Source organism: Glandiceps talaboti, chromosome 4 (assembly GCF_964340395.1).
Source record: "Glandiceps talaboti chromosome 4, keGlaTala1.1, whole genome shotgun sequence".
In the NCBI taxonomy this organism is placed as follows: domain Eukaryota; kingdom Metazoa; phylum Hemichordata; class Enteropneusta; family Spengelidae; genus Glandiceps; species Glandiceps talaboti.
This window is the reverse complement of record NC_135552.1, coordinates 22,053,182-22,065,995: the sequence shown is the minus strand read 5'-3', so window position 1 is coordinate 22,065,995 and position 12,814 is coordinate 22,053,182. Positions and strand designations below refer to the sequence as shown.

Genomic DNA, 12,814 nt, shown 5'->3' with positions numbered 1-12,814 from the left:
CGCTGGCGTTTGCAGCGTGATCTTGTCTATTTGAGTTTGTCCAGCAGGAATTGTAAGTTTGCTTCCAGTTTATTACATGGAACGAAAAAAAAAGCACAAAAACAGAAGAAAACCCCTCAATATACTATGCCTTTGGCGTTTTTTTGCTCGTCTTCTTCTTGGGAGCCTCATGGCCGTCTTCTAAATGTCGCCCCATACTTACAAATACAATGTGGAACTGTCTCAAACATGTTAAAGTTTTGTATATTTCGAACAGTACACCTTACAGTGATTTTGGCAGAGAGACGTATGCGCTGCGTAAAATGAGTTGAACGTCATTAGAAGACGTTCTGATTAGCCAAAACAAAAATAATTAGAGAAATTCAACCAATAATGTGATTTCTAACATAAAGTATATGCTGCATGCTACGCCATATGTAGACTTGATATCAACATTCACAACAAAACTAGTACTAGCGAGCTAGCTCTGACGCTTGACATTAATTTTATGTAGGTAAAATTAGATATATCTTTGAATAAATGTTATCATTTACTCCAAATTTAAATTCCAATTGGTCATAAGGCTCGACAAATTGTTATAATTCTTAAAAACTAATTTCTCACGCTGCTAGTAGGGCAAATAAGGTCACATACCATACCAAACAACACTCCAAACAACGACGGGACTGAGCGGTTAGAAGGTGATGTAGGGTGGGTGACCTAAGGGAGCCTTCAGTAATTATAAATGAGAGGGATCGATATTGCCGGGGGTAGTTAAGTCCACTCTGGTTTTTAAAATGTGCCCCTCCCCTATTCCAAAAACGTTTTCTAAAAAGTGGCCATATCTCAATTGCCTGCCCCTCTGTCTGTCTGTGTCTGTCTCTGTCTGTCTGTCTGTCTGTCTGTCTGTCTGTCTCCCTCTCTCTCTCATACATGTATACAACAAATATATCAAGATGACTGCTTCTTTCACAACTGTCATGTATTTACAGAACCATGCTGGTATACCTCGTACACATCATGGTAGAGTTGCCCTGATAACTGGATCTAGTGACTCTGGAGGCATTGGGATAGCTATAGCCCGAAGTCTTGCACAGAGAGGGTGTTCTGTTATCCTAACTGGCAGCCGACAACCTGAACATGGAAACAAATTGACGACAGAACTTGAAAGGCGTGTTTACCCCCTTGTTTAGATGGTTCATTAATTAATGATAAAGTCGTATTATAAATAACCTTTTCTTCTAAGAATGGTTCAGTAATTGTCGAACAATATGATCATTCAAAGTTCATGAATTTGACTTTTTTTAGCATCAACATTTTCAAATAGCTCAACAAGAAAGGTTTCGACAGGTTCCACCATGGCTTCGTTAGTGTTTGGTGCAATACAACGTTAAATTCATGAATTTAAGGTAAACGTTTGCACAGCTATTCCACCAACGGACACTAATGTGGCACTGCTATTCTTGAATGAATGGCCACTTATGTACAATTATTAAGATGTAGACTACACCATGAGAACTGATTTTAATGTCACAACTTGATGTTACTCATAAACGACCACAATCACATACAACAGATAGAAATTCACGTATTCATGAATGTCATCCTTTCCTTATCTCTTTGCTTTTACATTTTTATTAGACAATATGGAATACCAACTCATTATATCCCCGCTGATTTGAGTGACTTGACTTCAATCAGGAAACTTTACGAAGATGCCAAGTGCATCTATTCTAATGGAGTGGATATACTTGTCAATAATGCAGGTAAGTAGATCTATTCGGATAGAGTGGATATACTTAAGCAATAAACCACCCCCTGGGGATGGTATACCAAGAGGTTTTGACCAGTGAACGAAACATATGCACGAGCGGTAGCGAGTGCATATATTGAGTTCACCGGTCAAAACCGATTGGTATACCATTCCCAGGAGTGGTTTATCGCTATTATATTACCAGTATATTTAAAATATCGGAAACAAGATAAGACGCAACATTTTCTGGTTTCATTTGCGCCCCCATCCCTGCACGGACTACAACGTTCATAGACGAACAGTGAACATCAAAATTTGGACGTGTGCCAACTGTGCATTATCGCTCATTTTAGACGCGCTAGTTCGATGTCTAGACCAATCAGATCTCTCGATTTGCGCCATCAATATACTGGTATAATATAATTGTCAATAATGCAGGTAAGTGAGTTTATTGAATATTATGGTGATGAATGGTATATAATGCAGGAATGTTATCGTGCATTAGAACTTTCAAAATACTGCTGCAGTGCTTGCAATACTAATAATAATGTGCATAATGTGATTTCAGACTCAGAATCCCAGGACATTTAACAAGCTCGAAAATTATATTTAAAAGTTCTAAGAAACATAGGCCCGCTCTAACGTATACCTACTGAACGGAAATATAATCATTTATTCGTCCTGATATCAAAACCATTAATATTCAAGATTCTCAGCAAAATCTTTCAAAGCTTGGGTTACTGTCTTTGCAATTCGCAAAAGTCAACGTGTCGTTGAAAAGAGACATAACTCAGTTGCATGTACACTATCTTTTTTCGTAAACTCCCAGGTATTGCGTCTGTGTTACCACTTGAAGAATTCCCTGTTGATGTCTTCGAAAGAGAGCTTCGAGTTAATTTAACAGCAGCCTTTTATCTAACACAGTTGACCTTGGCGAACATGAAGCAAAAAGGTTAGTTAACTTTGGACATTACAATTTTTCTAAAAAAAAAATTATATCTCTACTCGTGTTAAGTAACCAGCAATTCTCATTAAATTTATTCAGACCTTCATGCTCTGAAAGACACCACGTGATGTCAAAAAGGCGGACGCTCGGAAAAACGAAGCTGATGTACGTTTAACATTATAACATGTGATCCGAATATCTAGGTCTCAATACAAATCGGCAAATTTTCAATACAATTTGTAGGACTCAACCAGAATGACGAATGACCAGAGGTATTGGCCTAGCCTCTTAGCCAGCATTATTGTTATAAGACTTCAATATTACCAAGGTGTTCGAAATACCAAACCTCCCTATGGGCGTTGAGATACTCATGTTATAACAAACTCAATAATAACAACAACAACAACAACAAATTGGGTACCACAAAACATTTACCAAGTTGCCCATTTCAGTTTCAGATAGAAACTTTGTATGCAAGATTCTATTACTATATTGATTAGAATATCAAGATACATTAGACAAGTGTCGCGTGTCATTTTTAGCACAACTGAACTGAGGTTCAGTAGTGCTATAGGGATCGCCCAGCGTCTGTGTGTGTGTGTGTGTGTGTGTGTGTGTGTGTGTGTGTGTGTGTGTGTGTGTGTGTGTGTGTGTGTGTGTGTGTAAACAACTTAAAGTCAAAAACCGCTGAACGATTGCCATGATATTTGGTGGGTCCATTACCTTGGGTGTCTAGTTGGGAAATTGTTCAAATCAAAATGATCGCATCACAGGTGTGTGATTTGGGTCAAAAAATGCGATTTTTGGTCAAAAAACTTAAACTCAGAAACTACTGGACAGATTGGTGCAAAATTTGGTGGGAACATTGTTAAGGGGGTGTAAAGTAAGATTGTTCGTGACGGGATGATTCCATCAGTGATATGCAAATTAGGGCTAAAAATGTGTCTTTTTGGTTAAAAATCTATAATTCCAAAACTACTGAGCAGACTGGGCTGAAATTTAATAGGAATGTATCTAGGGATGTATGGACGAAGATATAAATAGCATACAATGATTCCATGAGTGATATGCAAATTAGGTGTAAAAATGTTCATTTTTGGTCAAAAACTTTTATCTCAAAAAGCACTTGATCACCGAGTCTAAAACTTGGTGAGAAGTTTCTGAAAGTGTTATTCTGCAGATTTTCTTTAAAACATTTTGAGAAAATTGGCCCTAGCGACCATGACCACGCCCTTAGCAACAACTAAATGGCAGTATATTTAGGTCAAATAACAACATCATCTAGTAGGCAAATTAGTAAACATTCAAAAAATGTATGCAAATACCCTAGCAACCATGACCACGCCCATAGCAACAGCCAAACGGTCGTGTATTTCACAAAGATAACAGGGATTAATAGACAATTGAATAAACTTTCAAATAATGTATGTAAATTTGCCTAGCAACAAGACCACGCCCATAGCAACAGCCAAATAATCACGTATATTGCAAAGATAACGGGGATTAATAGACAATTGAATAAACATTCAAAAAATGTATGTAAATATGCCTAGCAACAAGACCACGCCCATAGCAACAGCCAAATGATCACGTATATTGCAAAGATAATATCAGGAATTCATACACAAGTGAATAAAACATACAAAAATGTATGCAAATATATCTAACAATATGGCCACGCCCATAGCAACTGCCAAATGATAGCATATATCGTAAAGATAGCAACATGGTTGGATAGCCAACAGGATAGTCATTCAACAAATGAACACTTCTTGTTAGTATGGACTACCATATGGATAAACATTTTAGAAACTGCACAGTTGTGATACAATGCCATTGGCAGTATTTTTAAAGAGATACAACTAAGGGACCGGTCAGTCTCTCCAGCCGAGGTGAGGCGGATTTTTCCATCAGACCGACGAAAATTCACTGACCCGTCTCCGTAAAACCAAAAACAGGCTGACCCCCATCACCTAATTCTGAAATATAGTGAACCCCTTCCCCCCCCCCTCCCCCATGATATTTACATGTCAGGTATTTGATCGTGACTCAGAGTGGACAGCTTGAATAAATACTTTACATGATAGCATCATACTAAATTAGCGATTACACGGTAAATATAGTACAAATGTGTATTAATCCCTACATACTGAAGAGTAGATAGAACAGTTTAGATTTACGACTTTTATAAACTATCGAGGAAGATTACCATTACAGAACTTTCAATTTTTGCCCCAAAGTGTAATATATGTCTTCGTTAGCGGTCTGAGCATATGTTTTAGCATACTGGCCATTGATTGTGAAATACCCGAGTTGTATTTATATGACATGTTATGTAACTGATGTGGTAGGTAATACATGTATAGGTATAGTTATGTTTGAGTGTCACTCCGGGTATAGAAATATTAAAAGATATAGGTAGGCTATGTGGACAAGAAAAAATTCCACAGTTCAGACAAAGTCATGCCACTGCAGATTAAAGAAATTTTTTTTCTATCAAATTCCAAAACACAATATCCCCCCCCCTCCCATCCACAATTTTCGAACTATGTTGACCCCACCCCCGCTGCCAATTTCAAAAACAGGGTGCCCCCCCCCCACCACCACCACCACCCTACAATAACCCATATAATAATAATAATAATAATAATAATACATATTTCCCTTTCCGTATATTTGTTCATATAGCATGGGGACGTGTAATCAACATCAGTTCAATCCATGGGCTGACAGGAAGTGCTACACGCGCTGCGTATACTGCAAGTAAACATGGAATGAATGGTCTCACAAAGGTTCGTATATCCCTCCCATTCCTGTCTTTCGCTCCTGCCCCCCCCGTCTTCTCTCTCTCTCTCTCTCTCTCTCTCTCTCTCTCTCTCTCTCTCTCTCTCTCTCTCTCTCTCTCTCTCTCTCTCTCTCTCTCTCTCTCTCTCGCTCTCTCTCTCTCTCTCTCTCTCTCTCTATCTCTATCGTCTATTATCAACACATATTGTGTGTGTTTTATTAACAGGTAGTTGCATTGGAAACTCTTGGTTCAGGAGTAACCTGTAATGCAATCGGTCCAGCTCTTGTAAATACAGCCAGTGAGTGTGTTATATTTTATGTCAACGTTTTAATATAACGTCAGACCAGTTGGAAGACGTTCAATCAATTGTAATGGTCTTTCATTTCTGTTTCCTTTTTCCTTTTCAACCAGATTAATATTACAATAATCAGTCAAAGAATCACGTGCTTACGTAAATATGTATGTATGTATGTATGTATGTATGTCTGTATGTATGTATGTATGTATGTATGTATGTGTGTATGTATGTATGTATGTATGTATGTATCTATGTATCTATGTATCTATGTATGTATGTATGTATGTATGTATGTATGTGTGTATGTATGTATGTATGTATGTATGTATGTATGTATGTATCGGTGGGTGCCTAGATAGGTAGGTATGCATGGACGGATGGATGGACATTGTATTTAACTATTTATGTGTGTTATCTGTCTGTATTTCTCACAGTGGTAAAAACACTAATAGGGCAGCTCTCCAGTACGACTGGAAATACCAAAGAAGAGATAGAAGTAAGTCTGACGAATTGCTTCCATTATAATGGGGGTTTTAGTCTGAGGTAGCTGCAACATGAACATTGTTTAGAAATGTTTTGTTAGATAAAATAACATATTCGTGATTTCGTAGTATTGAATCACTCGTGGGTGTACGTATTCTTGTAGCTGTATACCTAGTACAATTAGTGCAATTATGAATCAATTTTACATGCAGCCACAAAATGTTTGTCCCATAACATGCTATAATCGATCTGCTCCGATTCACTGCATGAAAACAGCCATGTTTATTATCAGTAGTTAATATTCATTAGAAGAATTTAACGAATCATGGCATCAGAAGTATCCAGTTCAGGAAACTAACGAATCAAATTTCGCGATGTCCTCATGATGTTCTATATGATTGGATAATATTAACCACAGCAGTCAAGATAGTGTCCCCACTGCATGATTATGAGCGAAAGCCTACAACTAGATTGAAGTCACGTTCGCTCTGATGTCTGTTTGTTTTTAAGTTAGTTAGAGCGACATTACTGTACGACCTTAAGAAGTTTTGCAATGCAGCTAATCGATAAATATGGATAAATTCAAACTGTGTGATTCATACTGTAACATTACTTCAGCTTTGATCAGTAAGGTTCTTGACGTGACTTACACTGTGTATACTGCTGTGCCAACGTTAACATAACCCAACTACTGCTGCAAGTCGATAATTAAATACCCCTAAATAATCATCTGTATACGTGATCAAAACACGTCTTATATAAAATGTAAAGAGCAAATTTCCATATTTTGATGAATCACTTGAGTAAGGCCTAAGCTTATGTAATAATAACTTTGTATTGTTTTTTATTCCTTGCTCCCTTTTCCATTCTCTGTAAAGAAACAATTACTTGAGGCGTTAAACCCATCCGGCAAGTACGTAGAAACTGAACAGGTAAGGTACTTGGAATCCACTATTTATCAAAATGCTGTCTTGTGTGACATTATGTATTGTCATACAAAATAATAACATTCTTATCAAGACGGGATTAACTTCATCTTTCAAAATGATTATTTTATTGTAAGGGTTATACGTATTATGTTCACGATGCTGTTGGAAAATCGCCCTCATACGTTTCGCATTTCATATCTTTCGATTCTCTCACGTTAGATATACCACGTGTTCTCACAATTCTTTTTTTTATATATTCTTCTGATAACCCAGAACCACCCCACTTAAATTTATAATGTTGAATTAAACAAGTGAAAACATTCAAGGCGTTTTGATATTTAACACTTATTGGTTGCTAAGACATAATGTAATTTATCTATCTCCTCTCCACAGCTTGGCGAATTAGCAGCATTTCTGTGTTCTCCTGCTGCTGACCAGATAACTGGTACAGCCATTCCTATCGATGCAGGGTTTGGCGCTCGATAATTGCGTAATACTATTTGATTGATGAACAACTGATAACCCAATAATTTGCATGGAGGAAACAACCTATATTACAACGTTATTATGAAACATTTCTTATAATTCCAACGACAACTACATATTAGTTTGTTTTATTTCATCAAACCGGAGACAGTAGATACTAACTGCATCAACATCAAAATCAAGGTCATCATGAATATTAAAGCTGCACGAGCTGCAAATGGAACGGTTTAAAAAAAAAATGTTTTATACGGTACAATAACGTACTCGTACACCGCGAACAGTATAGCATCATGTGTTGATAAACGTATTTTGTAGATGTATACACGATAAATCAAATCAGATTAATTATTTTCGTCCACATCCAAAAATCAGCGCTCTCAACGACGATCGCAATTTCATCTTGTTTTTGCTTTGTTTATGGATGATACCGACCACTGGTTAACACACACGTACATATACAGTGTCTAGTTATTGGTGTTTTAACAATTTTCAGTGACTGTGGTTGTCCGATCAACATATGATGCGCCAATTACACCAGTACAATTTTAACATGGTGACATATGCAAAGCCAAGCTTTCACTCAAGATGTATACTTTGCCACTTCGCTAGTAGACAGACAAGATTGACCACTAATTAACAGATACAGTATCTTTTTCTATAAACAATCGTCCATAGTGAATAAATCTTTGGTTATTTGATGAAAAAATATCCCACTTGCAGTTTTGCAGGTTTAACAATTGGTGAAATAAGAAAATTTAAAATGTTCATGTACTTACATTGGCCAAATAATACGGTCACATTCAACTTCATAAATTCAGAGTTATATGTGTACAAAATTAAAAAAAAGACAGCAAATAGGCTCTTATGTCTGAATCACAAAATATCGGAGATTTACTTGTGTATTCGTGATTTCAAAGTTAGGTTGTATTGATATCTTTGGTATCATTGTATTCCAATGGTTGTATTTACTTCTAAACTATGGTATTATTATGTCACTATTTGTTTTGTTTTTATTAGTTTGGTTTTTGAGGATTTTCTATATGTATTTTCTTGAAAATTATTGGTGTATTTCTTTTTACGGGCCTTGAGCCTGATCCAAACAATAAATAAAAAATGAATAATAAAATAAATAAATAAATAAATGATATTATACATGAAAGCCATATGTTTGTCCATTTCTCAAGTGATTTCACAACCTAATTATGTATTCGGTTAATTTCAATAAATATTGATAACAACAGAAATTATCATTACAAGTTTTGTACTATTCTTTTCTTTTGCAAAAAGATGGGTCAAAGTGCTGTCAGACGTAAAAAGGGACACAAGTCCCAGAAGTGTTGGTAATGACTTGATGCCAAAGCTGCCACCACGTCAATAATTTTAAAGGCCATTGGTTGTTTCCGACTACATCCATCGTAATTTTTGTTAAGTATTGTGACTACAAATTCGTATTCAATTATACTTATACAAATAGGCCATACAGTATACATATCATATCCATTGTACATATTGGAAGAACCATTTTGATTCTATTAATATATCCATGGCAATTGACGGATTTCTGCGGCACCATTGATTAATACAAAATGTACAAAGTATCCAATACTTGGCGAGCCACACCCATATCATGTATACGACATATGGAACATTATTATTTCTACTCAAAAGCAAGTGAGCTACTGGACCATTGATGAAAAAAAACTTGTTTGTGAATATAATACAAGTTAACCAATAATTTGGTTTGTGAGTATCATTAATTAATCCAATTACATGTATACTACAAAGTAATGGTGGATTTGAATACAAACTTAATGTACTCTAGCCCACTAAGAATGTATATTATGAAATTAATTTGAGCCATACGATTTCTTTTGTGATACTGACGACAGACAGGCAGGCAGACACACATAACATACAGAAACCTATAATTACCCACCCCACCCCCACCCACATATGGGTTAAGAAACATTTCGATGCCTTGCAACCACGTTCCTGTCTGAAAATATAGTCGAACTCGTCTAAGGCAAATATTGTGATGATTAGTTTACTTACCTTCCTCTAAATGTCCAAGATAAAATATTCCTAAAATGATACAGTACATCAATAATGCCAATATTACATGCCGACAGGTAGAATCATGAGCCATTGTTTTCGTCTTACAATGATGGAGCAGACAAAGTAAGAATAAAAAACTCACACAGTCTCTGCATACAAATCCGATTAAACGGCTGATCCGCACATGCTCTGAAAGTCATGTGGAGGCAGTTGTATTGAGACTGCGAGGCAAACTATTTTTCCCCATTAAAATCAAAATCAAATATGATCAGACAGTGGTCCCATAGGATAGTTCCTATGTTGTGAAGACTGAAGCGAAAAGAATTATGTAAATAGCTATGCTTATTTAATTATAATACCTCAGACCATCGCATTAATGCAAGTGCCTTTCACACTAGGGCTTAACTTGTGTCGCATACATCAATATCTGTCAAGTATTTTGTCTTATCTAAAACGGACTTTTCAGATATTAAGACAATAGCAAATTATATAAATGCCTATGCAGATTATCCTAGTTGATAGTCAAAAAGATGTGACAGGTATTCATTTGGTATGACTTTCAAACGAATAAGCATTTTACGGAGACGTAGCACTTTGTACCAAAGATTGTGTATTAAATATGTATAGCAGCTTTTAAACTGTAACACAACTAACAACACTAACAGAATGGCGCTGATGTCTGTTTGTTTTAAGTAAGTTAGAGAGACATTATTTTTGTACGACTTGATAAACATGGATAAATTCAACCTGTGATCTCCGAGTTCATACCTACTGTAAAACTACTTCAGCTTTGATCAGTGAGGTTCTTGCCCGTGACTTACTATCCAAAACAAAACTGCTGCTGTGACAACACAACCCAACTACTGCTGCAAGTCGATCAAAAAAGTTGTGTGGTTCCAATTGCGCTCCATTTTAGAATAGGTGGGGTAGGTAGATTTTTTTTATTTCATTTTTTTTATATGTGAGTGTCTAGTCCATGTTTTCCATTGTTTTCCAAATGTCCTCTGTGTTTTTTATTTCTTATCAGGTGTACAGCCATTACAGATTGGAAAAGTTTTACATTGTCTTTTATTTAAGTTGATGTCAGTATCCGCACTTACTATTTCTTATGAAACTTCAGATCTTTTACGATTTTATTTTTTCCTCAGAAAACAGGAAACAGAATAGACTTTCTCATTCACTTCTTCTGGTTTATCCGCGAGAGTCCTGTCCAAATTAATACGTCTTCAGAGTCACTAGATGTTAAAAACCAATAATGACCAATAATTACTTTGTATGGTAAAAGTAACTCAAATTTACAAAATAATATATATGGAAACACAGAGAGCGATACGAAGCAAACGTATACCCATGTTGAGGGCATTGTAACGTATAAAGAAAGAAACAATTTATTGAGGCATTAAACCCATCCAGCAAGTACGTAGAAACTGGTCACGTAAGAATAACGTTGCCTTACTTCATGTTCAGGATATCGTCAATCTAACAGTACTTCGAATCCATTATTTACTAATCCTGTCTTGTGTGACAAAATAATAACATTCTTATCAAGACGGGATTAAAATGTGAACTTCATCTTTCTCATGTTTAAAAGAAATGATTATTTTATTGTAACGGTTATATATGTATCTTGTTCACGATGCTGTAGTAAAATTACTCTCATACGTTTTACATTTCATATCTTTCGATTCTCTCTCTTTAGATATACAACCCACTTGTTCTTGCAATTCTTATGGTCTAGTATCATTTTATATATTCTTCTAATAACCCAGGAACATCCATCCAACCAACCCACTTAAATTTCTAATGTTGAATTAAACAATTGAAAATATTCAAGGCGTTTTGATATTTAGATACATCAAATCAGAATTATTTGTGCGTCCGCACCCAAAAATCGGCGCCCTCAACATTTTGCCATGTCATCTTGTTTTCTCGCTGTTTATTGATAATTTCGACCACTGATTAGCATATACAATATCTTTGAACAATTTTCAGTGCCTGTGTCTGATCAAAATATGATACGCCAATTACACCGATTTGAATATTGTGACATTTGCAAAGCCAAGCTTTTACGCGATACTTGCCACTTCGCTGCTTCCAGATAATATTGACCAATAATTACCAGAGTGTCTTTTTCTATAAACTATTGATCCTAGTGAATATATATTTGGTTATTAGATGAAAAAATATGCCACTTGCAGCTTATGCATGTTTAACAATTGGTGAAATAAGTATTGACATTAGCATAATAATACCGTCAATTCAACTTCGAAAAGTCAGAGTTAAATGTTTACAAAAGAAAAAAAAACAGCAAATAATCTCGTACGTCTGAATCACAACATTTCGGAGATTTACTTGTGTATTCTTGATTTCAAAGTTAGGTTGTATTGATATATTTGGTATCATCGTATTCTGATGGATGTATTTACTTCTAGACTAAGGTAATATTATTAATGAAAGTCGTCGTTTGTCCATTTCTCAAGTGATTTCACAACATATTACTTAATTATATATTTGGCTACCTTCAATAAATATTGATAACGACAGAAATTATCATTACAAGTTTGAACTATTTGTTTTGCAAAAACATGGGTCACAATGCTGTCAGACGTGAAAAGGAACACAATTCCCACAAGCATTGGTAAGGACTCGATCCCACCCCTTTAGAGGCATTGGCTGTTTCGGACTACGACAAGCTTAGAAGGTTTGTGTGAAATTGCTTTATTAATTAAATTCCACTGTTTGGATCTAATTGGGAGAGTTGAAGGCTCTCAAAGACTACATGAATGGGTGAACTGTCGATGTTGTCTGGAAAGAGATCAACATCCCAATCCACTACTTCATCCCTCACACAACAACTTACAATAGATTCACGGCATGGTTGTCATGAGAGATCTGACAGATATGTTCTGACTTTACAGTACAACGTTCGTAGTGGTGACATGTGACTTCAGTGGGATCCAAAAATTATAAATAAAATGTAAATTATTATCTAATACAATGAGTCATTTAAGTAAGATGTGATTTTTGCTGAATTCAAATTTCTAAAATATGACCTTCCCCCAAAGCCGATGTGTAATAAAGTGACTACTGTTTATGTTAA

General features: G+C 35.8%; 1 protein-coding gene across 1 annotated transcript; it reads left to right on the top strand.

Moving 5' to 3' along the window:
- Positions 1-935: 935 nt before the first annotated feature.
- On the top strand, positions 936-7,659 carry LOC144434321 (D-beta-hydroxybutyrate dehydrogenase-like). Its single transcript, XM_078122772.1, has 8 exons — positions 936-1,150; positions 1,621-1,745; positions 2,562-2,684; positions 5,367-5,470; positions 5,689-5,761; positions 6,196-6,257; positions 7,123-7,176; positions 7,567-7,659. The coding sequence occupies exons 1-8, from the start codon at positions 936-938 to the stop codon at positions 7,657-7,659; spliced, it is 849 nt and encodes a 282-aa protein (XP_077978898.1).
- The last annotated feature ends 5,155 nt before the right edge of the window (positions 7,660-12,814 follow it).

What these genes read in the sequence shown, in the direction of transcription:
- LOC144434321 (XM_078122772.1), top strand. Translation starts at nt 936, where the DNA reads ATGACTGCTTCTTTCACAACTGTCATGTATTTACAGAACCATGCTGGT. An exon ending in GAATGAATGGTCTCACAAAG is followed by an intron (nt 5,471 to 5,688) that starts GTTCGTATATCC and finishes TTTTATTAACAG; the next exon opens with GTAGTTGCATTGGAAACTCT. An exon ending in AGTACGTAGAAACTGAACAG is followed by an intron (nt 7,177 to 7,566) that starts GTAAGGTACTTG and finishes TCCTCTCCACAG; the next exon opens with CTTGGCGAATTAGCAGCATT.